At 32.8% G+C, this 22222-nt stretch overlaps 4 protein-coding genes across 7 annotated transcripts; 1 reads left to right on the top strand and 3 right to left on the bottom strand.

The window, feature by feature from the left end:
• Positions 1 to 909: 909 nt before the first annotated feature.
• On the bottom strand, positions 910 to 3074 carry LOC145601616 (uncharacterized). Of its 4 annotated transcripts, none has more exons than XM_081657666.1 (3): positions 2788 to 3074; positions 2412 to 2601; positions 910 to 1625 (listed from the first exon to the last, which is right to left on the bottom strand). In XM_081657666.1, the coding sequence occupies exons 1-3, from the start codon at positions 2938 to 2940 to the stop codon at positions 1069 to 1071; spliced, it is 900 nt and encodes a 299-aa protein (XP_081513792.1). In that variant the 5' UTR covers positions 2941 to 3074; the 3' UTR covers positions 910 to 1068. The 4 variants fall into 4 exon arrangements, with proteins under 4 accessions (XP_081513792.1, XP_081513793.1, XP_081513794.1 ...); XM_081657667.1 differs by having other exon boundaries at positions 910 to 1604; XM_081657668.1 differs by having other exon boundaries at positions 910 to 1601.
• Positions 3075 to 6092: 3018 nt separating this feature from the next.
• Positions 6093 to 12035, bottom strand: LOC145601781 (putative Histone-lysine N-methyltransferase ATXR5). The gene is made up of 6 exons (XM_081657849.1): positions 11334 to 12035; positions 11095 to 11175; positions 7372 to 7604; positions 7066 to 7166; positions 6773 to 6985; positions 6093 to 6634 (listed from the first exon to the last, which is right to left on the bottom strand). The coding sequence occupies exons 1-6, from the start codon at positions 11680 to 11682 to the stop codon at positions 6475 to 6477; spliced, it is 1137 nt and encodes a 378-aa protein (XP_081513975.1). The 5' UTR covers positions 11683 to 12035; the 3' UTR covers positions 6093 to 6474.
• A 3253-nt stretch (positions 12036 to 15288) lies between these two features.
• On the top strand, positions 15289 to 17126 carry LOC145601839 (protein MKS1-like). The gene has a single exon (XM_081657917.1). The coding sequence runs from the start codon at positions 15818 to 15820 to the stop codon at positions 16505 to 16507; it is 690 nt and encodes a 229-aa protein (XP_081514043.1). The 5' UTR covers positions 15289 to 15817; the 3' UTR covers positions 16508 to 17126.
• Positions 17127 to 18016: 890 nt separating this feature from the next.
• On the bottom strand, positions 18017 to 22080 carry LOC145602445 (uncharacterized). The gene is made up of 6 exons (XM_081658634.1): positions 21682 to 22080; positions 21485 to 21570; positions 19473 to 20555; positions 19107 to 19328; positions 18900 to 19024; positions 18017 to 18675 (listed from the first exon to the last, which is right to left on the bottom strand). Exons 1-6 carry the CDS (start codon positions 21694 to 21696, stop codon positions 18515 to 18517), a joined length of 1692 nt encoding a protein of 563 aa, XP_081514760.1. The 5' UTR covers positions 21697 to 22080; the 3' UTR covers positions 18017 to 18514.
• Positions 22081 to 22222: the final 142 nt, after the last annotated feature.

Raw genomic sequence — 22222 nt, 5'->3', positions numbered from 1 at the left:
CAAACCATGCATAGACCCATCCATCATTGATTTATGATAATAGATATGATAATTAATGTGAAATTTTATATAAGGAAAAAATTCGTCACGGTATTATAAAAAAGTTGAGCAATACATTTATGATAAGTAACATAAGAAGATATCATGGTGCAATATACTACCATAACAAAAATCCTATAGACATTCTCTTCTTTGTAAAAGTAACTATTTCCATTTCCTTGAAGACCTAGACCAACTAGTAACTAAACTTTATAACCTTCATAGATCTAACAAAAAAGGGTTTCAAAAAAAAAATCTAACAAAAAAGGTATCTAAGCAAAGCTACAATACCGCCATTTCTAATTTTCTCATAGGCAAATAGGGAAAAAAAAATTGAGAAGTTAATAAATACGAATATGAAAAACTAAGTAAATATTTAAACAATCTACAAATACTTATTTAGATACATGAACCACCTTTCATTTTAGATCTTTGAGTTTACAGGCCAATTTATACAGATTATTCTTGAATGATAACTAAACTAAATATTACTCTTTATTTTATATTATATTAGACTTGCACTTGCCCTAACATAAGAATAGCTCAATTAGATTTGTGTTATCTGTTGTTATATAATATATTGATCTTAAAAAGTAGCTCAATTATTGATGGGATTGTGTTCTTCTTGCTCACTCTTTAAATTATTGTTTAGAATAGCTCGATCTTTGTACAAGCATTATTTGATTACTTGACTTATGCAAAAGGGCTTTGAGACATTAAATAAACTATTAGATATAGGGTCTCAATTATTGATCTTATGCAAAGGGCTTTGATCACCACATCAATGCTATTAATTTATGAAAAGAAGACTATTTACAAATTCTATCCACCATAACCTACTTATAATAAAACTCTAGCTACTAAAATGTGTACATCAGACAATAGTGACAGTCTGATAAATAAAGAAACATCACTTTATTCATGTGTCTCACTCTATAATATACATGTACCAATATTCTTACAAAACTTATGAATCATAACAATCCCAAAAATTGATTGGACACCCACAAGGCCACAACACTCTTCTTACTAGCAACAATTGATGCTCAAGTTGGAAAATTGATTGGACAATCCCGACCCCCCACCTCCCATTTCCCTTCTCCTCCCTTTCATCTTAGTCACATTTTGTGGGTCCCACTTCTCTAATCTCGAATTACTAATATAATTAGAATTATAATTATTGTGATTACTCTCTTCGTTCCACTTTAATCTTTCTACTTTAACTTTATTTATCTCTCGAAAAGATTCTGAATAGGAAGAACAGATTGTGCCATACGGATTATTATAGCAGGTGGAATTTGAGAGTTTCCATTTGGATAGCATGTAAGTGGGCCTTCTCCAAGGAGGGATGTGGAGGCCCCTCTCCTTAAGGGATTCTTGAGCAGCTGGGCAAAGGAGAGAAATTATCCTGTTTAATTTGTCTTCATTTCCTACAAATATAATTGGAAGTTTGCTAGTGAGTTGTGTGTAGCTTTGAGTTGGCCTTGCTACTTCAAATTGAGACTTGAAATCAATGTCCACTATTAGTTTTTGTGACCTTCCCTTTGCATCATCTTCCTTAACTACTTCAATATATTCATAGCTTCCTGTTAATTTATAGAAAAGGAAAAATTCAATAGGAAATTTAGAATGAAACTTAGATCATGCACTATAGATGATTTGGCAAAACATAGATAATTTCTAAAGATATGTATATTGTCAAATTTTGTTAAAGTATAGTAAAATCACATCATATCTTCAATTACTAAATTAATGGGTATTATTAAATGAATCAGGGTAAAAGTCTTTTTTTCCTTTGAATTGAAAAGGTATACGAAATATAATTTAGTGGCACACATATGGTAGTTGATGGAAAAAGTTATTTTACTAATTAAACTAATTGAGGAATTATTATTATAAATTGACAAAATAAGGTATGATATTATATTGTTATGTAATACGAGTAATTCTTATATAAACTCGAATACAAATAGATCTAGGTGCATTTAAGGGCATATATGTTATTACAATAATGCACTTTATGTGCATCATAGAGGTTTCATAACGAGCAAATACCAATCAAAGGCCCCATTAAATTTTTTTGAGATTCAATCTTTGGGTATGGATAGTATGATCTATATTTATTTACTTGTCAACAAAAAAAAAAAAAAATCTAGCTATCTTTATTTAAACTATCTAAATTTTCGCATATTTCAAAACTTAACAAATTACAAAAATTAACTAAAATTACTTGAAGCAATTAAAACTTTTTTCATTTTCGCTAATAAATCAACAATGATGTCATATAGTCGTAACATGACACCGTACATGAAAGAAAAGATTAACACTTAATTACGAGTAATTAGGAAGAAATGAGTGATAAAGTAAATTACCACAAGGACATGAAGGGGTAGTGACCCAAGAAGTGTGACAAAGTGAAGCACAAATACCCTCCAACTTAAGACACTTCACAACCCATTTCTTGACTCGACTTGTTTTCTCCATATCCATTTTGTTCTTCATAAGCATCTCTACTCTTTCAAGGATATATCTCTCTTCAACTGTCTTCTTCCTTAGAATCTCCTAATATGATCAAACAAAAAAAAAAAAAAAAAACCCATAAACATAATAATAAAGGAAAAGCATGTAACAAAACTAATTCTTTCGTATCTAAATATTGTTCCTTAGACAAGCACGTTAAAAATAAACAACAATATTTAGAGACGGAGTGAGTACTGATTTATAAGTATTATGACGTGAATGACTTACTTGAAGTGTGAAAAATCTTGTAGAATGAAGAAAATGAGCATGTTTATGGGTATTAGGAGGATTATAAAAGTTGTGAGATGAAGTTTGTGAGTCGGATGATTCAATGAAATCATGAACCATTTCTAAGAGCTTCTCTTCTTCTAAACTACCCATATTTCTTAGGAAAATATGATAAATTTCTTAGTTTAATTTGTAGTATAATTATTATAATTATAGTTTGATACAAATAATTTGGTGGGTATTTGTAGGGAGAGATGGGGGTGATGGTGGGAAGTGTGGAGAGCTAAGCTACAATTACGGTCAAGTGGTGATAGATGAGGTCATTGTGGGGAATTTTGCGGAATATCCTTTGATTTTTTTTAAAAAAAAAATAAATAAACAGTCACTAATCTTGGAGAAAGTAAAGTTGGAATTTATTATTTGGGATAAACCTTATTTATTCCTTGGGATCAATTTATTATTCCGCATAAATATAGATGTCATCCATAATCCATATATATATTGAATTTATCCATAAATCCATAATCCACTTATATATATATTGAATTTAGTTAAGTGTTTTTGTTTGTAGCTTAGCCTCATTAGTTAAGTGTGTTTGTTTGCATATACTGGCTATGGGCCAAACCTTCTTCGCTCCGTTGTTAAATTACACAGTTGTTAATTGTTATGTCTAGGTGGACTAAAAAACATAAATATCTAATTTATGGATGTCATCTTTATTAGTTAAGTATGTAAAGAATTATGGACTAGTATTTAAAATTTATGATCAAATATCATTTATATCATTAGGCTATCTACACGTCAAGATTTTTTTTTTTTTTTTTTTTTTGTTAGTTTTGAAAAATGTTTTGGTAATTTTGGAAGATTAACTTAGAGATTATAGGGCATTTCTTAGAAATGTAATTCAGATAATTGAATATAGTAATCCAAGCTCTTTTTTTTTTTTTTTTTTTTGAAAAGTAATCCAAGCTCTTTAATTAACAAAGCATTTATTTTTGATAAATTAACAAAATATTTTGAGTAAACGTAAGTAATGACAATTCTCAAACACTAGAGGTTGGATAAAGTATTTATTTTAATATTGAAGGCATTTGTATACTTCATACTCATTAATGAGTAGCTAAAAAGTTTAACAACTACTGCGTTTTTTTTACCAAAATACCCTAAAAAATATTACTCTCACGATTGGATTTTTTTTTTTTTTTTTTTGTTCAAATTAACGAGTTTTCATTTATTCACAATAAAAAATGTTGTGAGTACTAAGGTACTTGTACTAAAAATAAAAATCACGCCCGTTTTCATTTATTCACATAAAAAATGTTGTGAGTACTAATGCACTTGTACTAAAATTAAAAATCACGCACACTTCTAATTTTATATAACAATTTCTATGTTAAAACTATTCCTCGTAGTCAATTACTTCATATGTCAATAGTATTTACATCGAGATAACTAAATCCGAACGGGAGGAGTGCATTGCATTAATCTTGCTTGCTTAGTCGGCTTAGACGGAAGGAGTAATTCACATAAGACATAACTTCAATGTCCATCCAAAATTTTGGAGCCAAAAGAAGAGTGCAATGTACAAAAAACTTATGGTTTACAACTTTACATATTAGGTGAAGTAGCAAAAAATATGACAATTCTTTAGAATAATCAGAATTTATGAGCCCCTTTAATCAGTTCAGCTGCAAACAAACTTGTCGTGCAAATTGAATTCGTACATACGGAGTAGCATTCTAAGTTTTCAACCAACTTGGTCCGTCCTAATTATTTTCGTGTCTTTGGATTTTTCTTCTTGTTTTGGTCTTAATTTTCTCTTTTTTGTTCTTCATTTTTTTTAATGCAAAATTCTTGACAATGTTACCTAGGATAATTCGATAGGTGCGTATCTAAATTTTGGTGGATCAATTGAAAAAATAAGAACTTGATTTATATGCAAAAGTAACTAAGTTTAGTGAAAATTTTCAATATAAAAAATGTAAAAGATAAAAAAGAAAGGTTTTTAACCTTTTTTTCCTTTCATCAAAAGCGACCAATGAGAGAGTATGTGACTATGTACTTATAAAAAGTTGTAATAAGATTGGACTAAGTGTTGGAAAAAGTTTCCGAATGGTTGAGGAATTTTAAAGGGAGGAAAGTTAGACATTTGTAAATGCATAACATTGATTAAAATATTTTTAAAAAACATGATAGAGAGAGAAAAGAGGAGAGAGATAGGAAGAGAGTGGTTTGTAGGTGGACCCCACCTATTTTTTGGTCGGATTGTATCACGTGATGGGGACCACATGTTGATTGTTCCACTGAAAGTTTATATGGTACCATAGAATCCTCAGTGGTACTATTTATGCATAAATTTTGTACAACTGAATGCATATATGATACCAATATGTGCATATATAGTATCACTGTATATTCAGTGGTACCATTTGATCATCCAATGATACCAGAATATACATTCGCTTGTACATATGTATAATTACATGAATACCCCTTGTTATGCATTTGCAAATGCCTAACTTTCCTCCGTTTCTAGTTCCTCCCGAATGGTTAAACCACTAAAATTGACATTATTATGCTTTGATCACACCATAATTTATTAGGCATAAAGCAAAACTCAATAGGGTTCTTTGTAATGAGCTGATTAAGGCCAGGCCCAACCTTCTAGAGCACCATTTTCTCGGCTAACGGGCTCAGACCCGGATCCAGACTAAATGGTAAGTACATCACTGTAGCTTTTGCAAGTCCTAGACTCTAGTGTCATGAACGGAGAGGTGCTTGCAGTGTTTGCACAAGGCTTGAAAGGTCAAGCACAATTTGCGAACACTGCATGCACCATTCATGACTGTTTAACGAAGTCATGAAGTAGTATGCAAATGCAATGTTCACCCAAGCTGCCATGGATCGATCCTATTACATTAACTACCTTTAAGCTAGCTTTCGAGATTTTCTATTAGACCTACAGGATAAATATATCCAAGATCAGCAATGTGCTGAAAACCAGACTGCTAGACACCTTTTAAAGACGAACACGTACACACAGTGACACAGTGAATGCCAACTAGCTAAGTTGGTATATGCTTGGGGTGTGGAATTGAATCCTGTCAACATCAATATTTCAATACCATTGTGTGGCCTCTTTATGCACCAAAAACTAGACACATATGCATGAACAAATATAAGTAAATTATCTGGATGTGCTAACTACAGAAGGAAGATACAGTAAGCGAAGATAATACTAAGAAAATGCATCCGAGAAAATAATTAATAAAGAGAAAATTGAGATTATAATGAAAAATGAATTATTTCCATTTTTTCCTGTGGTCTGAAATCAGGATGGTCATTTAAAAATGAGTTCCAGCCAGAGACCATCCATCATAATCAGAATCCTATAAAAAAAAATAATAAAAAAAAAAAAAAACAATTTGCTGCTCTATAGTTCCCTAAGTCCACATTGTGGACCTCTAAAACACCCTAGAAAATTTAATAAATTCGGCTGGATAAATTTCTTTCACTTAAAAATAGAGAGGGGGGGCAAAAGAAGCTTGCTAGGAGAAGAAAAAAATGTTTGGCTGTGCATCAATGATAACCTGAAGATTATTTACCCTCAAATGGAGCCGGTGAACCTACAGTGATGTCTCTGTATTCCAAATTAGACGATAGCCTCTGTGCAGGAGTCTTCAGAATTCAGATAAAATGATGAGTCGGATACTCATGCTCATACCCATTGTAGTCATAGTACAGCCTCTCTCCCTTGGCGATGTCACGGGTGACAACTAGAAGGACACAGCATTCACCATTCACATCATACCTCACACATTTAAGATTCTGTTTCTTCTTACTTTCCCTGCATAGGAAAAGCACTCCAGTGAACCTCTATATTTTGTATGAAGATGCAGTCCCAAAATTCCTTTTCTCGAGTTTGGAGTTTTGGACATAAACATTGGCTAATGGTTGAGCAAAAGAAGGAAAACAAAGGGCTTACGGTGTATAGTTGTTGATGCCGCTGATGAAGCGAGCAATATTTCCACGCTTGTCAGGACAAATAACCAGACTCTTAGATGGATCAGTCGCGAGAAGAAGGGTCATCAAACTATCACAGTCATCTCTTTCCCGATTTTTTATAAAATCCACATCTCCAGCGTATTCCGCTAAGATTGTCATATCCTTGATCGGGGCATCAGCCTGAACAGTGTACCTGCATCCACATTTCATTATAGGCAAAATCAAGCTTCAAACCGAGAACAATGAAAGAATATGTGGCTCAAGATCAAGTACCCTTCACACGAGTCATAAACTACCAATAGAGGTGGGCATTCGCCTCTTCTGAGCATAGCTCTGCACTGTGTTACTGTCTCATAATCCTCTTTGGACAGTACCTATAACAAAACAAAACACAATAAACAAAGGCAGAATGATAAATCAGAAATTTCCTATGAATCTTTTTAATTAATAAGGATCTGATCAGTTTCAGTAAGGGATTACAAAAATTAATTGAATGACTTCGTATTTATTATTTTGTGGGAAGGAGGGAGTTTTTCAGTTGCTCATACTGAAAGATAAGTGGCAAAGATGAGCTCGCACCTGCATTCCGCCATCTTCCAATATTGCCTGATTAGCAGATCTTGGAGCCATCCCAGGCACGTAGGTCAAATCGTTGCTGAACTCCATTTTTAATGCAGTCAAAGCTGTAGCTAGAGAACCCATTTGTCCCAACCTTTGAGCTGGATCATCACTTGGAACATATGGAAGCAGTCTCCTCTTTTTCTTCTTATAGCAAACCAATGTGCCAGGGCGTCTTCGACGCTTCTTGGTATCTGAGAAACAAATTGATACTTCAGTCTAGGAGTGCATATATCTGATATAATTAATATTAGGTAGTGAAATCAATCCACGAGATACAGATCCTATAGAGATAATATGCATACGACATGCCTTATTAGAAGAAGTTTGTTCACAGTTGCTTGCCTTATACGTCATATACTTTTAAATGTTCACACAGAAATACAAGTTGTCAAAAACATTAACTCAAGCTATAGACTTTCAAATCCTTATCAGCTAAAACACTAACTCTGTAGCAAAGAAAGCCATGAAGAATAAATCCAATCCTATCAACCCGAAGCTATCAGACTGTGTCAATCACACTGCACTGAGAGTTCAGCAAGTTCTCAATGTTAGTTCTTACGTGCAGATCAAATACCACATGCTTTCGTATTACAGTATTATTACACTATCACAAAAGGATCGTTCCAGTTATGCTTAAATGCTTAATAATCACTAACCCAAAAAGAATACAATATTGTAGGAATTTATCCCCAACTCTTTAGTTTTTTGAAGGACAGGGGTAGGAAAAAAATAAAAAGGTCTTATCTTAGACACATTTAGGCTAAGCTAAATGTAGTGTACATCAGAGATCGAAACAAAACCTAGTCAAACCTTAATCCACTAGGTGAGCCTGGCCAATTGGATCCTAAGCACTAAAGCAGCAAAGAAATCCCCCACGGTGAGGCTCCAAGTCTCCAACCGAGTTTGAAAAAAGGCTATTCAGTCTACCCTCATAGTCATATGATTACTTAATTATACAATCCCCAGAAATTGCCACTAGAGAACGTACTTACATTAATGCTAGGGAATTCACTAGTAATGAGAGGATACGCTTTCATAATAAGCATTAAATGCGGTGCTGAGAGCCTTTCGTGCAATTTGAAAACCATAATACAACAAAGATACGTATTAATAGTAAATACAAATGCTAATTACACTTCACACCAGTAGCTTATTCTTCAACAAAGATATGCATATAATATTACATTATTACGTTTTCAGTTCATCAAAAGGTTATGTCCCCTATAATAAACAATTTTACCAATTTTGCCTTTTACTCTATCTATCCATATCAAGAGTCTTCATAGATAGAGTGAGCAGGCATATCTAGTCTAGCATACCAATAACTGAGAATAGTCTATGCTTCTATATGACAATGCAGCTAAACTGAAAAATCTTTTGCCAGATGCAATTGACATCTATTTCTGCAATACATAAACTAAAAGAGCCAAGAATCAGGTCACACACTTTCCCAGGTTGACCATCTCTTACGCAAATCTAACATGGACAGAATGCCAAAAAGGAGGTAACTGCAGTAATTGGTTCCAGAGTAAGAGCAGTGCAGCCCACATTTAATTAGAAGCATATTGGATGGGAATCAGTCATAAAAAACAGTGAAATACGGACAGTACAGAAATATCAACACCAGCAATAGCCAAACTATGGTTCTACAAAGTTTCATTGATTTGATTACATAACATGCAGTTGACAAGAGGATTCTAGTAGTCAAGTTGTCTCTCCCCCAATTAAACAGAGTGGAGGACATAGGGTGGCCAAGTATTTCCTACTAAGCTTAAGTAGAGGAGCAAGCTTATTTGTAGGAAACTCTAGAAGTGCTGGAGCACAAAACAAAAACTAAAAAAAAAACTATATAGAGTACTTGGTTACTAAGCTTACAAATTGGGCTAGAATGGTTCTTAGGCATAGGAGTCCAAGATATATGCATAGGACAATTGAAAAGTGGCTAGTATGTTGACATAGTGAGCTTCAAGGTAGGATTATAGATATCTCATGTATTTACCTTCTGTAGTTATCCATATATCTCCGTAATTGTCTAGAAAGTTCTAGGGTGTTAGGTAAGATTTGTGGTTAAGAATTATCCACATATTACAAATGCAATAATGTATAGTGCCAAGTATAGATTATTTTGGCCACATCTCAAGGAGGTTATAGGGGTTCGAATCCTATAAAAAAAAGGCACAAGAGGTTCATGCAAAGAATTGGAGAGATAATTCTAAAAGGAAGTATAGATCCTTTACATTGATAAGTTGATTATACTTTGATGTCATATGTATGAATGTTATAAGAGAATGAGGGTGAGAAAATTGGTTTAAGGTATACAATTCACAAACAACACACAACTACAACATTTTAGATTCCATAAACATACATTAAAAAAAATTATGGAAACAAATTACATGCCACAATATATATACAATTTACCTCTCAATAATGACTTCGAATCGTTGATATTAAAAGATTTCAAATCAGGTTTATTAGAAAACACAACTTTATATGAAACATAAAACATGAATCAAAAAATGAAAATAAATCACCTGTAATTGGAATGATATTGTTCTCATCAAGTTAAAATCATATCTTGAATAGTTGAATTTAAAATATTCTAATCAATTAACAAAGACCTACATGATATTAGAAATTTTAGTTAAAATAACTACTCATTTATTTGAACTTAATGTCTTCGAGTTCTTTGATATAGTATGATGAATACCCCACATTTCTCACAATTGATTTAGGAAACTTAGTCTTTTATCATATATAAATTTTTAATAATTTACTTAGTTACCTAATTTATATTTATTCATTACGTGTTAATATCATTATTCAATTAATGGATTATTCTTTATTTAGAAAACTGAACATATACATTTTTTTTTAAAAAAAATATGACGTATCTTCCAAAATCATTACTCACATGCAAACGTCTTTTTATAATTACATAAATCAACATTCCTCACCTTAAAATTAGGGTTACACTTCAATTAAACAAAAGCCTTTACAAAAACTTAAACACTTTCGATTCAAGTTTATTACAAGACACATAGTTCAAATGAATCTAAAGAAAAATTTGTTATTTTTTAATGCTTTTATCTTTCTTAAACAACCTTCTTATTTTTAAGTTTATTGAATAACTCTTTGCTTACGTAAATTTATCAAATTAAGTTCAATGCTTTCCATCTTAGTTTGATTTCCAAAAAAACAAATATTTATTTAAACTCTATACTTAAGTTTTGATAGGATCAACAATCAAGCAACATTACGTTGCTTTTATATATTTATCAAACTCTTAGATAAAGTTCAATACTTTCATTTTAATCTGATACTCCAAACAACTTTCTCATGATTTAATGTACCATTATCACATCTTTGAATCGAAATTAAACAAAAATCTCTCTTTATTTTTTTGTTAAACTAAATCCTTCTACTAATAATTTTTAAAATATACAGTACAATTTAGTAATACTCATCCTTGATATTATGTGCAACTTTATATGTTGACCTTAATTATAATTCATGACAAATTGACCACCAATATAAAAATGATAGTTTCATTTCAAAAAAATAAAACTTTTTTCTTTTTGAAATATAATATTCAATAAAGAAAACAAAACTACAATCCATTTGTAAGAGTATACACAACCAAATAAAACATAACAATTGAACACTCATTAGTCATATTACCTTGAGAAGAAGTACATTCATACTTCACTTCATTACTCTTCTGAATTCTAAAAAAGTCTATAATCTTCTTCTGCGACAAACCTATACAAATTTTTATTTTTTAATCAAATTACAAAAAAAAACCCAAATAAAATTATCAAAAATTATACATGCATGATACATAAAAATAAAAACCCAAATAAATAGAAAATTCAAAAATTATTTTCCAATAATAAAAAATAGTAATTGAGGTTCCCTACTTCTTACTGGAGGCTGGCCGGAGCAAGACGAGCAAAGCCAGGATCCGATTGGGACCCGAGTAACAATGGGTCGGACACAATTCATATGATAGCCTTTGTCACATTTATCACATAACAATAGCTCCATTTCACCATCACCCGAACCACATTGCTCGCACTTTACATCGGAGTAATCTTCTTTTTCTACTACTGCATACTTTGCCTTTGCATAAATCTCCGCTATTGTTTTGTACTTTCGTTCTTTCTTTGTTGTCGTCTCCGATGATGAGCTCGCCGGAGATGGCGCCGCCGTCCGATGAACCGATCCATTGATCGGAAATTGCTTCTGGGTTAGGCTGAAAGGTGCCATTTTTAACTGTGTTTGTGTTTGATTTTGATTTTGTGGGGTGGAAATTATGTGGGTCGGGTGATTTTGACCCGGAATTTTGGGTGGATTTTTCAGAAAATTGAGGTGGTGGGAGGTGGGGTTTTGGTGGTGGCGGTGGTGGTGGAGCTCATGATTGTAAGAAATTGCATTGTAATTGAGAAAAAAAAAATGAAATTAATGAAGAAAAAAATTGTATTGAAAAATGAAAAATGGTTTAATTTTGTTTTTGTTGGCGATGGAATAGAAGGAGAGGAAAAGGTTTTTTTGTTAATTTTTTTGGGGTTTTTATTTTACTTTTTCTAGTAAGTTTGAAAGTATTTTTCTTTGTATTTTATTTTTTTTGTATGGAGTTTTTAGCCGTTGAATACATGTTAGGTTTATATAAGGGGGTGAAAGAAAATGAGAAATTACTCACACTAATTGAGTTTTTGTGTATGAAAAGTTCTTGGGAAGGTACTTGGTATTTGGCATGGGTATTTGTATTTGGATAGCATAGTGTGAAATAGAAGATTTTTGGATCTTGCTCTATATAATTAATGGTTCATTATCATGGTGATTTTTTTCCTTTTCTATGTTATACGGGATAAAGGATAGAGGAACGGTTAGAATGAATTTGAATGTAGACAAGTTAGATAAATCGGGAAAGAGATCAAGAGAGATAGATAGATAGAGAATGGAAAGACAAGTTGAGTTGAAACGATCATGAAAGCATTGAATGGCTGCTCAAATTACATGATATGTGGCATTTTATACATAAAATGGGACTATAATCAGGCAGGTTTTGAGCTAAATTGTCTTCTTGCAAAGTGTTAAAAGTCGTATTTGTTGTAAAAAGTATAACATTGTATTCAAGAAGGAAATCCATGAATAAATCCGCACAATAAAATTTGTATGTAATCATTGTAACTGCAACGTGTGAGATACGATAGTATTCTAACAGTAAGAAAATATTATACTTCGAATCTAAATCAGATTACTCTTGTATACATTTTGTCGCGTTCTTAATAAATTTACAGTAAAGGAAGAGTATCATAATCAAAGTTACTCCAATTAAAAGGTCACGTGATAAGCTAAGAGATTAATTGTTAAAAGTTATTACGTACTCAATTATGAATTGTTTTTGGCACGAACTCAATTATGAACTTTAGTTCGGCATACATTAATTAATTTTAATAACGATATTAAATTACATATATTTTGCTATGTTTGAAAAATTTTAAAAATCAAGTGAGAAAACCTAACCACATCACATTCAATTCATTGATACACCTATGTAACACCTATATGATCTATACAAAATGATTAGTACACACCTATGTCACATTCATAAAACCTAACTTGATGTTTAGGGCCTGTTCTCAATGACTGAACTGAACTTATTAGAGCTCAACTAAACTGAACTGAAATGATTATTTTATAAGAGAAAGAATGAAAATAGGAGTTGAATTGAACTGAACTAAAAAAAATCGTATGAAAATAGACCCTTAGTATTGAGCAATTATGGTGTATTATAGAGTAATTTTCATAATTGCTCTATCCAAAATCTCTCATATATAAGGTATATTCAATCAAGCTAAACTTCTTATGATTAGCTTTTACTTTTTGTTCCCATCTCAGAAATCCTTTTAATTTACTTTGTAATTTTCATGATTCGGGTGATGATCATGTGCATGCAAATTATTGAAGCCACCGGCGCTAATTTGGTAATAGATCAAGCAAATTCTTGAGTACAAACATCAATCCTTTCCAAAATTTCCTCCAACCAACCTATTTACATAGGTAATACGTTTAATGAAATACAATGTATATGTACTTCGTATATATTTCTATAAAGGTGAGACACAATAGTGTACAAATCGAGAAGCCAAAATCTTTTAATGAGGTTAATGAGAATAGTGGTGATCTTGTCTTATTTTTTATATCACACAATAAATTATAGCCATTGGTCATTTTTGTGAGGAAAACATCACGAATAACCATAACATATGTACTTATATATTGTACATGTTAAGTCCATCTTATATCATATGAAATGCTAATACATATACAAATTTTAATACACTATATTATTCAAATCAAGTTGTGATCATTATTCTGAAATTTTTACAATAAAGGTTCTTGTCGTCAATATATGAGCATTTTTAATGACTACTTGGAACATATAATATGGTTTGAAGAGCAACTGATATATGTATATTGTATAGTAGTATTAAGAATATTTTTTTCAAGTTATATTACCACAAGTCCACAAGAAGTAGATGACTTGAATTTGAGACTCAATTTGTCGATTTGCCCTATTGACTTTTTACTTTCTAAATTGCGTTCTAGTCCCTATTTAGCTTGATCAATGCATTATTACATCAGTAGAAACTTTAAATTGTGGATTATATATCTAAATTTGATCTAGGTATAAAATACTTTATTTGTTAGTTTTTAAGTTGATGTCGAATAGATAAATTGATACTTTATGGTGTTAGTAAATTATTTGGTGGTGAAAATGAATAAACATCCCAAGGAGTTGAAATCATAAACTAAATTTCTTCAAAGAACTAATTTCATAGAACTTGACGAAATTGAATTTTAGGATTAATAATCTAATCATTAGTATTAGTTTCTTGAATTTTGACCACTTGTCTTTGACCCTCAAACTTTGATTAAATTGACCAAAATTTTATATTTGAGCTTTTACTTTTCTGGAGTTACATCTACAAACCTAAATTTATTTCTTATTTTCAAACCTTGTAAAAGTAATTACTCCTATTTTGCTTTAAGCATGTATCATTACCAACCAGCCACTTATATAGATCATTAGATGTCACGAAATAAATCAATACTCAAAAACTTGAATTTGGTATCTTACAAGTTACAACTCATGCTTGTTTTCGCCTTAGCTAGTTGCCAATTATGAGGAAAGCAAATTCACTCTTAAATCATTGAATCTCACATGTCGACGAGGACGAGTAGCTCATTTCTTATGTAAGGTGAAACTAAGGTGTTTTTATTTTGTAACTGCATTTTTTATTATCCTAGGATAAAAAAAAAAAAAAAAAAAACAAGCTGTGTCCAGTTAATTCCCCAGATAAACAAAATTACGTAATTTTCATTTTACATGTCCAAGTAACAAAATAACTAACCATTTAGTTAAACCAACCAATACATCTAGTGAAGCAATCATACACTAATGTTTATTCCATGCATGTAATGAAAAACAGATACGTACTCAAATATTCTTGCCGATACAATAATATTGTAGCTAAATGAAGAAGCTACCATAACAAAACATCTATGTACGAATTTACCATATTAGTTAGTGATGATGGTGCAATGATCTGATGATCCCCATTGGACATTGGTATAGAGCAATTTCCAAACCATTGAAAGAGATGTCCTTATCGTTGGCATCTAATTCCGCACACCCTCATTTTCATCACAGCCCAACATTCACTATTTCTCTTTTCCAAATCACCATGCCCCTATTTTCTTCTTTCCCCTTTTAATATTGTTGCCACTAGTAAGAGCAATCAATAGTTTTTGACTTATGTAAACCTCCAATCCCTTAGCTTTATCCGTGTTTATTTTACACTATTTATATCCTCACTACTTATATACGAATACTTTCGTACATAGCACATTATTTCTAATTAGAGAAATTCTACACAATAATACGAGTACATTTTTTTTGCCCTACTCTAAAACCATCCTTCACTTAGACATTGATATCATGAAGTTGTGTGTTAAACAACCGTATTTAGACGAAACAAAAGTCTTTGATACGAAGTAGGATGGATGAATATACAAATACTCGTAATAATGAATAAAATATTACGAAAATCCACATGTGTTGACTATTCCAAAGATTGACTTCTCTCTTTCCTGAGCCCTTCCCATATAACTCAACAAACAAATTTAATATCACTACTCATTAATCAATTTTGCCTCCCAACCAATCTTCCCCATTTTTTCCAAAATCACCGAATTTCATTCTTTCAACCCAGAAATCCAACCAATACTAACGAAAAAACCCACCATTTATACTTTCATTTCCTCCCAAAAATAAAAAAAAAAAAAAAAAAATTCACTCATTCACTTCCCCTGTTTTCTACCATTTTCCGGCGAGATGAACCCGCCGCCGCAACCGCCGGCGAAGAAGGCGAGGAGAGAGAATCAGATCCAGATCCAGGGCCCAAGACCCAGCCCACTTAAAATCAACAACAATTCTCAGAAAATCAAGAAACCTCCGATTGTACCCAAACCCGCTTCTCAAGCTCCAGACCCGGTTACCGGGAACCAACCCGTGATAATCTACTCGGTTTCCCCAAAACCCATCTTCGTAGAAGCTTCGAATTTCCGGTCAATAGTTCAGCATCTCACCGGAAAAGAATCAACGGCGTCGGAAACTACTTTTTCCGGCGAAGTCCCTGTTTCTCCGGCGGCGAGATTTGCAGCGATTGAGAGAAGTAGTCCGAGTGAGAGGGAGAGGAGAGAGAGAAGAAGTGAGAATGATTGTGATATGATGAAGATGATGATGGGAGGAGAGAGAAATGATGGGGTTGGAGAATTGGATATGAGTCAATTTCCGGGGATTTTGTCGCCGGCGCCCGCGAATTTGCCGGGGATATCGGCTGCGATGTTTTCGCCGATTAATACAGTGGAGAATCAAGCATGGTTTGGTGTGAATGAATTGTTGATGAGTCCATTTATGAGTAATATGAGCTTCATGCCAAGTCCTTCAGCTCTGTTTTTGTCAAATGCTCCTATTGTTTCTCCTTCTTCCTTTGGTGAGCTCTTCAACAACTTTGACTTTTAAATTTTAGGGTAATGTAACTTTTATTTGTTTTTTGGTAGGTTTATTATTTTATTGGGTGTAATTTGAATGGTGTACATTAGTTGTAGACTTGGAATATTGGAAGTAAGTCTTTGTGGTAGTAGTACAAATGTAGTCGAATGGTCGAGGACAATGATATAAACGGGATTTTGTAGGGGTAGATAAAAATAAAATGGGTTGCAAGAAGACTTTGCTGGTTAGGGAATAGGGAGTTATAACTTATAACTGTATAAGTTAGTTGGAAATTGGCATCCACAACTCCACTAGATTAGTCTTGTTGAAGAGGAGGGAAATAAGTTGGTCAAAAATTGAATTGTCCCAATTTTTTTTTTAATGAATATTTAACTTATATTGGGAGGAGAAATTAGAAGGGTTTGTACATTGTATTATTGCTAATTTGATATGATTCAAGATTATATAAAGTGTATATACTATGTATTACTATTGACTATTTCATTCATTCATAATTTTCAGAAGTTTATAGTGTATATATGTATCAGTATTTCATTCAGAATATGCAATTTGAGAGATCATGTATAAATGTGTGATAGCAAAAAATACTCCTTTGTAAGAATAAATTTAATAGTGTCATTTTCTTCCATTGAAATTTCAGTAATGTACGAAGTATATATACAGAGGTTAAAATACTTCTAGCGTTGGGTTGCCTAACATGTAGTACTTCTAAGACATGATTTACGCAGTCAATTTTTGCTAAATCAAATAATTTTGCTGATTAAAACTTATGAAATACATTATAGATACATACTAGTAGTATTCAAAACTAAATAAATACCGAGTAAAAATTACTTCGTATATGTTATACTCCATATAGGCTTTTGCGATGGTGTTTTGCAAAACTATTAATCCGTAGATTGTATTATTTGCTTATAAGATACGCAGTAGTACATATAAATGATAAAATACCCCTATAATTTGCCATTTTTTATAAACTAGTGGAGTACTAGATACCACAAAAAATTATCTTATGAGAACATACTGACTACAAACTACGAGTACAATGATACTTGGTACTAGTATATAATATGGTTGCGCACATCCTACGTCACCAAAAATGCTACTTATACGGATTATGCAACAATAATGCTGTAAGATTCCACTAAAATGACTAGATACAGCTGATTAATAATGTTTCTATTGTAGCAAAACTGCACAAATGCTAAACCACCAAAGGCCACTAGTTTATGTCTCATTCACTACCTTCATTGCCAGAAGCCCACAGCATAGTTGCTTTCACGGACATCGGTTGATCTTCCTTGTCTTCAACGATGTGTCGAAATCTATCATGCATTCATGCCTCTATAAGCTTCACAAAACTTAGACAGTGACTCAATGCTATTGTCCCAAGACTACAGAAAGTCCTGGCCATAATATTATAGATAACAAGGAATACTATCGTCGAATGATGCAAATTGAAAAAAGGTTTTATCTTCACCTTTTGCCAAATAAAACTGAAAACAAACAAAGGAGTAGTAATTAAGATTTGCCAATGCATACAAACACTCCTATTCTCTTTCACCAAAAACTGGGTGAATGAAAGTATGTCACCTAATGCAACCAAACAAGCTTAGAGCAGTGAATCAGTTTGAGCTACAAAAAATAAATTACAGGCCTACAAAATTGCTGATAGTAAACATATTCAAAGCAAAACTATGTTCAAAACCGAGGCATATCAGACTTGTATGAACTATGTGTATGTGAATAACTTCCTAAATCCTAATAGGCACATCCTTACACTTTTTCTTTGGCTTGCCCTGTCTGTTTTCATGTGTACTGTACATTTTCTTGATTCAAAAAGGTAGCATCTCTAAATATATAATGTACTGGCCTCGAAGCTTACAAAATTTCTGGGACATTCAAATGATTATTTCTCCCAAGCAGTCTATCTTCGTTGCAGCTGACTACTGCATTTTATCCCAAGCAGTCTGTCTTCAACTCTTCGTCAATGATTATTTCTCCCAAGCAGTTTATCTACGCTTGAAGGACACGTTGAACTCCTACTTTCTCAGCAATGCCCAAATCCTTTTTGTGGTACATAGAGTCACTGATTTGGGAACCAGGCAGCCCACTTGTCAAGAAAGTTTCTTGCTTGGGCTTAAAGACACTCCATAGATAGTATTTACTACGGAATCCTAAAAAGTAGAAAAGTAGGAACATGTTAAGTACATTTTAAAATACAGTATTAACACTACCCCAACTCCCCGAGTCCCCAATGCTCCTTAAAAACTAAGATGCTCCTTCCCTAAGCAAGTACAAGATCAAATGTACATAAGTTTACCCACAGAAAGGCTAGATCCAATATATAATCTCATAGCTCTATTGTTTAATACAATAAAAAAGAATAGTATCAACTTACTCCATTCTTCTCGAGGTAGTTCTTGCGAAGTAAAAACCAAAAGCTCCAAATTGTTGATGCGAGATTTCAGCACAAGTTCATCCTCAATCATCTTGTCAAGTAGAACCTCATACCTCTTCTCATCTCTGCATCAACTAATATTGGTCAAAGCCTCAAAGGAAGAAAGGAGGTACAAATAATACAGTAATCAAAAAGGGTTGAGATTACCTTTCATCCACTGGAAAGAAATAGAGACCAATTGTGTCACCATTGGGAGGTGCCTTCTCAAAACTCTTAGGCCATGCATCATTCTTCTGCAAAATTTCAAAGCTAAGAGAATTTGGCAATGCACTTGCAGCACCGATAACCTTTTCATGAGCTTTGTTTGATAAATGAGCCTCAAGTTTAAAAGACATAGGATGCACATCATCACTGATGCTAAAAAATCCCCTGGTAAAACAACAAAGGTAATGGTCAGTAACATGCATCATGGGAGCATTTTGCTAAATAACGTATTCTATGACTAATAACAGAAGTGCTCATCATTGAAAACTAGAAAGTAACAGATGATCCAATGATAAAGACACTAGATACCTCCATACTGCATTCATTATTGGCTGCGCAGGGCCACGTATATCAGGCATTACATTTGACAATGGAGGGATGACACATTTGTCATGATCTATGGAAAATTTTGGAGGCGGTATATAATCATCTGACTTAATATTAGGAGATGGTTGAGTAGGACAGTGATCATGTGACTTCATTAGACGCCTTTGATCAAGACCTTTTGCAGAAGGCTCACCATGCATATAAGTAAAACCCTCTCTAACATTAGGTAAAATCTGAGGATGATCAGCCCTAGCGTAAACAGGTTCTTCATCGGAATCAGAATATTCCACAGAAATAACCAACCTCCTCTTCTTCCTACGAGTTTGATCCATTTGATGAGAAGCAGGAACAGCTTTTGTTTCCCCAATATTGTCTGAAGTTATGTCTTCTGCACCATCTGACTGTTTACAGGTTTCAGAACACCCAATTTCTTGCTGTTCATCTAGAATACTTGAATGAATTCCAGATAAAGATTGCCCATGTTGATGCCAGCTCTCTGAGACAGAATCTCCACCCCTTATCTCATCAACTTCATCAGTTCCTTCCATGCCATGGGCTGATTCCTCGGATAACTGAGAACCCAAATACTTTTTCTGATCTGTTTGTAGATCTTCACCACCACACAAAGAGTTCAAGTCCTTAATATTTTTTCCTGTCAACATAGAAGGTTCTGAACTTTCCTTCTTTGCACCACCAGCTGAGTTCACCTTTTTCTTCTGCCATAATAGAGGAGACAGTTCAGAATCTCCCATCTTTGAAGCAATTTTATTTTTCTTCAACTTTTCTTCTTTACTTTTTACAAATTCCTTTTTCTTCTCATCCAAGGTAGATGAGTCATCTGCCCCTTTATAAGCTCTTTTCTTCACACAATTTGATTTTTCAACCTTTGACATACTCAAACATTTATTCCGAGCTAATCCACATAGTGTCTCTTGATCTACTTTTGAATTAATACGTTCACTTTTTCTAACTGCTGGAGAGGCCTCAAACATTCGAGGAACACAAACCTCACACGACCAGCTAACTTCATCATCGTCAATATTAGCAGGACCATCTACACAATACCTGCCAATGAATGAAGATATGAAAGACGATTAAAAGAGGACCATAATTCATAAGCTAAATCCTCTCTAATGCTGTGTTTTTTTTTTAAAACCTAAAATGAACCGGCCCATTTGGTAGTAGGCAGTAAATGAGGGTAATGGTAATTTTTATATAAACTTATTGTTTCTGAACTTATCCTAAACTAATTGTAAATAAGGTGAACAAAACAGACTTCAAGATGACAAATAAGTTATGAAAAGGCTAATAAACTTTAACAGCTAGTCTTGAAAAGCCTAATAAGTTATGAAAAGGCTAATAAGTTATGAAAATACCGCTACGTCAAACGCTACCATCAAATAGGGCCTTACTTATACCAAAGCAAATTACACTTCAAAGTGACTAAGAAAACCGAATATGCCAAGCACCAACCTAGAATTAATAGTGTACCTCCTATATTTCCTTATAGATCAAGAAGCCAATGTCACTAAATGTTGCACATTTGCCCTTCAAATTTACTAAGGGAACCGAATTCGCCGAGAATTCATAGTGTGCCTCATGTATTTCCTTATAGATTCACAAGACAATGTCACTAGAGGTTGCAAAATTAAATAAGTGTATTTATAGTACATATTCCTACCAAATTAAGTAAAAATCATATCTACTACGGAGTACAAACTACAAAGGTTGCATGAACTACTAAATTTCTAATACAAACATTAGACCACATCATTGTACAACCCCTAAAAATAGTAATTTTGAGAAATTGTGGAAGTTGAAAAAAATATGTAATATCAACAGATTTCTTCAGAATTCTACTCAATTATGCAGAAAAACTCAGTCTAAATCCTCATTAATACACCCAAATTATACTTCGTATAAAACTACTTCGTATTTGTGCTTATCCCCCAAAATCACGAAAATCAATTTTTTTTAAAAATTATACAACTTACCGATGAACTGCATTAATCTGACATTGAACACAGTGAATTAGAAGATCCAAGTAACCTTTGCTACCACAAGTTTGGCAAATATTCATCTGAAACATACAGAAACAATAACAAAAATTCAATAATTTGCACCCAGAAAAAAAAAAAAAAATCGAGAAATTAAGAAATAAATTTATGAACGAAATAAAAACCTAACTTACAGAATTCTGAGACATGGAGTTGAAATCTTGCAACTAAAATTGCGACCCAAAAATTAAAAATCACGTTGAATTGTGCACCCAGAGAACTACAGTATTTCGCACTTATCAAATTATCAATACACTATTACATGCAGAAATTGCCAAAAGGAGAAGTTAAAAGTGATACAGAGAAAGTTCCAGAAGATGTAGAGTCGATCAATTCAATTGGCCCATACCAAGGGTTTTGGGTAAGGAAGTATAGACTATCACGAGTTAGATGGTTGTGGATTGTGACTTTTGACCGGCGCACGACCGAGCCCGATTGGTATGAGTCGAGTCGAGTCGAGTTGAGTTATGTAGTGTTGAGTATTTCAAGGTGCTTAATTAATTTAGGTAAAGGTTTATAGAAAATTTTTCTTAAAATATATTGTTACTTATATAATAGCAACATTAGAATTCAAATAGATGTAGGAAATAAGACTTTCCTTAAATATTTTAAACTTAATAATGTAATTCTATTCTTAAATATCACGAAGAATATTTGTTTTCCTAAATATTATCA

Source organism: Chenopodium album, chromosome 21, assembly GCF_948465745.1.
Source record: "Chenopodium album chromosome 21, dcCheAlbu1.1, whole genome shotgun sequence".
NCBI lineage: Eukaryota > Viridiplantae > Streptophyta > Magnoliopsida > Caryophyllales > Amaranthaceae > Chenopodium > Chenopodium album.
The sequence above is the reverse complement of the archived record's forward strand: the minus strand, read 5'-3'. Positions and strand labels throughout refer to the sequence as shown.

Coding starts and splice junctions, on each gene's coding strand:
- LOC145601839 (XM_081657917.1), top strand. CDS start 15,818: ATGAACCCGCCGCCGCAACCGCCGGCGAAGAAGGCGAGGAGAGAGAAT.
- LOC145602445 (XM_081658634.1), bottom strand. Junction 20,556..21,484: donor CAGATTAATGCAGTTCATCG/GTAAGTTGTATA, acceptor ATTCATTGGCAG/GTATTGTGTAGATGGTCCTG. Junction 18,676..18,899: donor ACTACCTCGAGAAGAATGGA/GTAAGTTGATAC, acceptor TCTACTTTTTAG/GATTCCGTAGTAAATACTAT.
- LOC145601781 (XM_081657849.1), bottom strand. CDS start 11,682: ATGGCACCTTTCAGCCTAACCCAGAAGCAATTTCCGATCAATGGATCG. Junction 7,167..7,371: donor TGGAAGATGGCGGAATGCAG/GTGCGAGCTCAT, acceptor GTTTTGTTATAG/GTACTGTCCAAAGAGGATTA. Junction 6,635..6,772: donor GGCATCAACAACTATACACC/GTAAGCCCTTTG, acceptor TTTCCTATGCAG/GGAAAGTAAGAAGAAACAGA.
- LOC145601616 (XM_081657666.1), bottom strand. CDS start 2,940: ATGGGTAGTTTAGAAGAAGAGAAGCTCTTAGAAATGGTTCATGATTTC. Junction 2,602..2,787: donor CAAGATTTTTCACACTTCAA/GTAAGTCATTCA, acceptor TGATCATATTAG/GAGATTCTAAGGAAGAAGAC. Junction 1,626..2,411: donor TACCCCTTCATGTCCTTGTG/GTAATTTACTTT, acceptor ATAAATTAACAG/GAAGCTATGAATATATTGAA.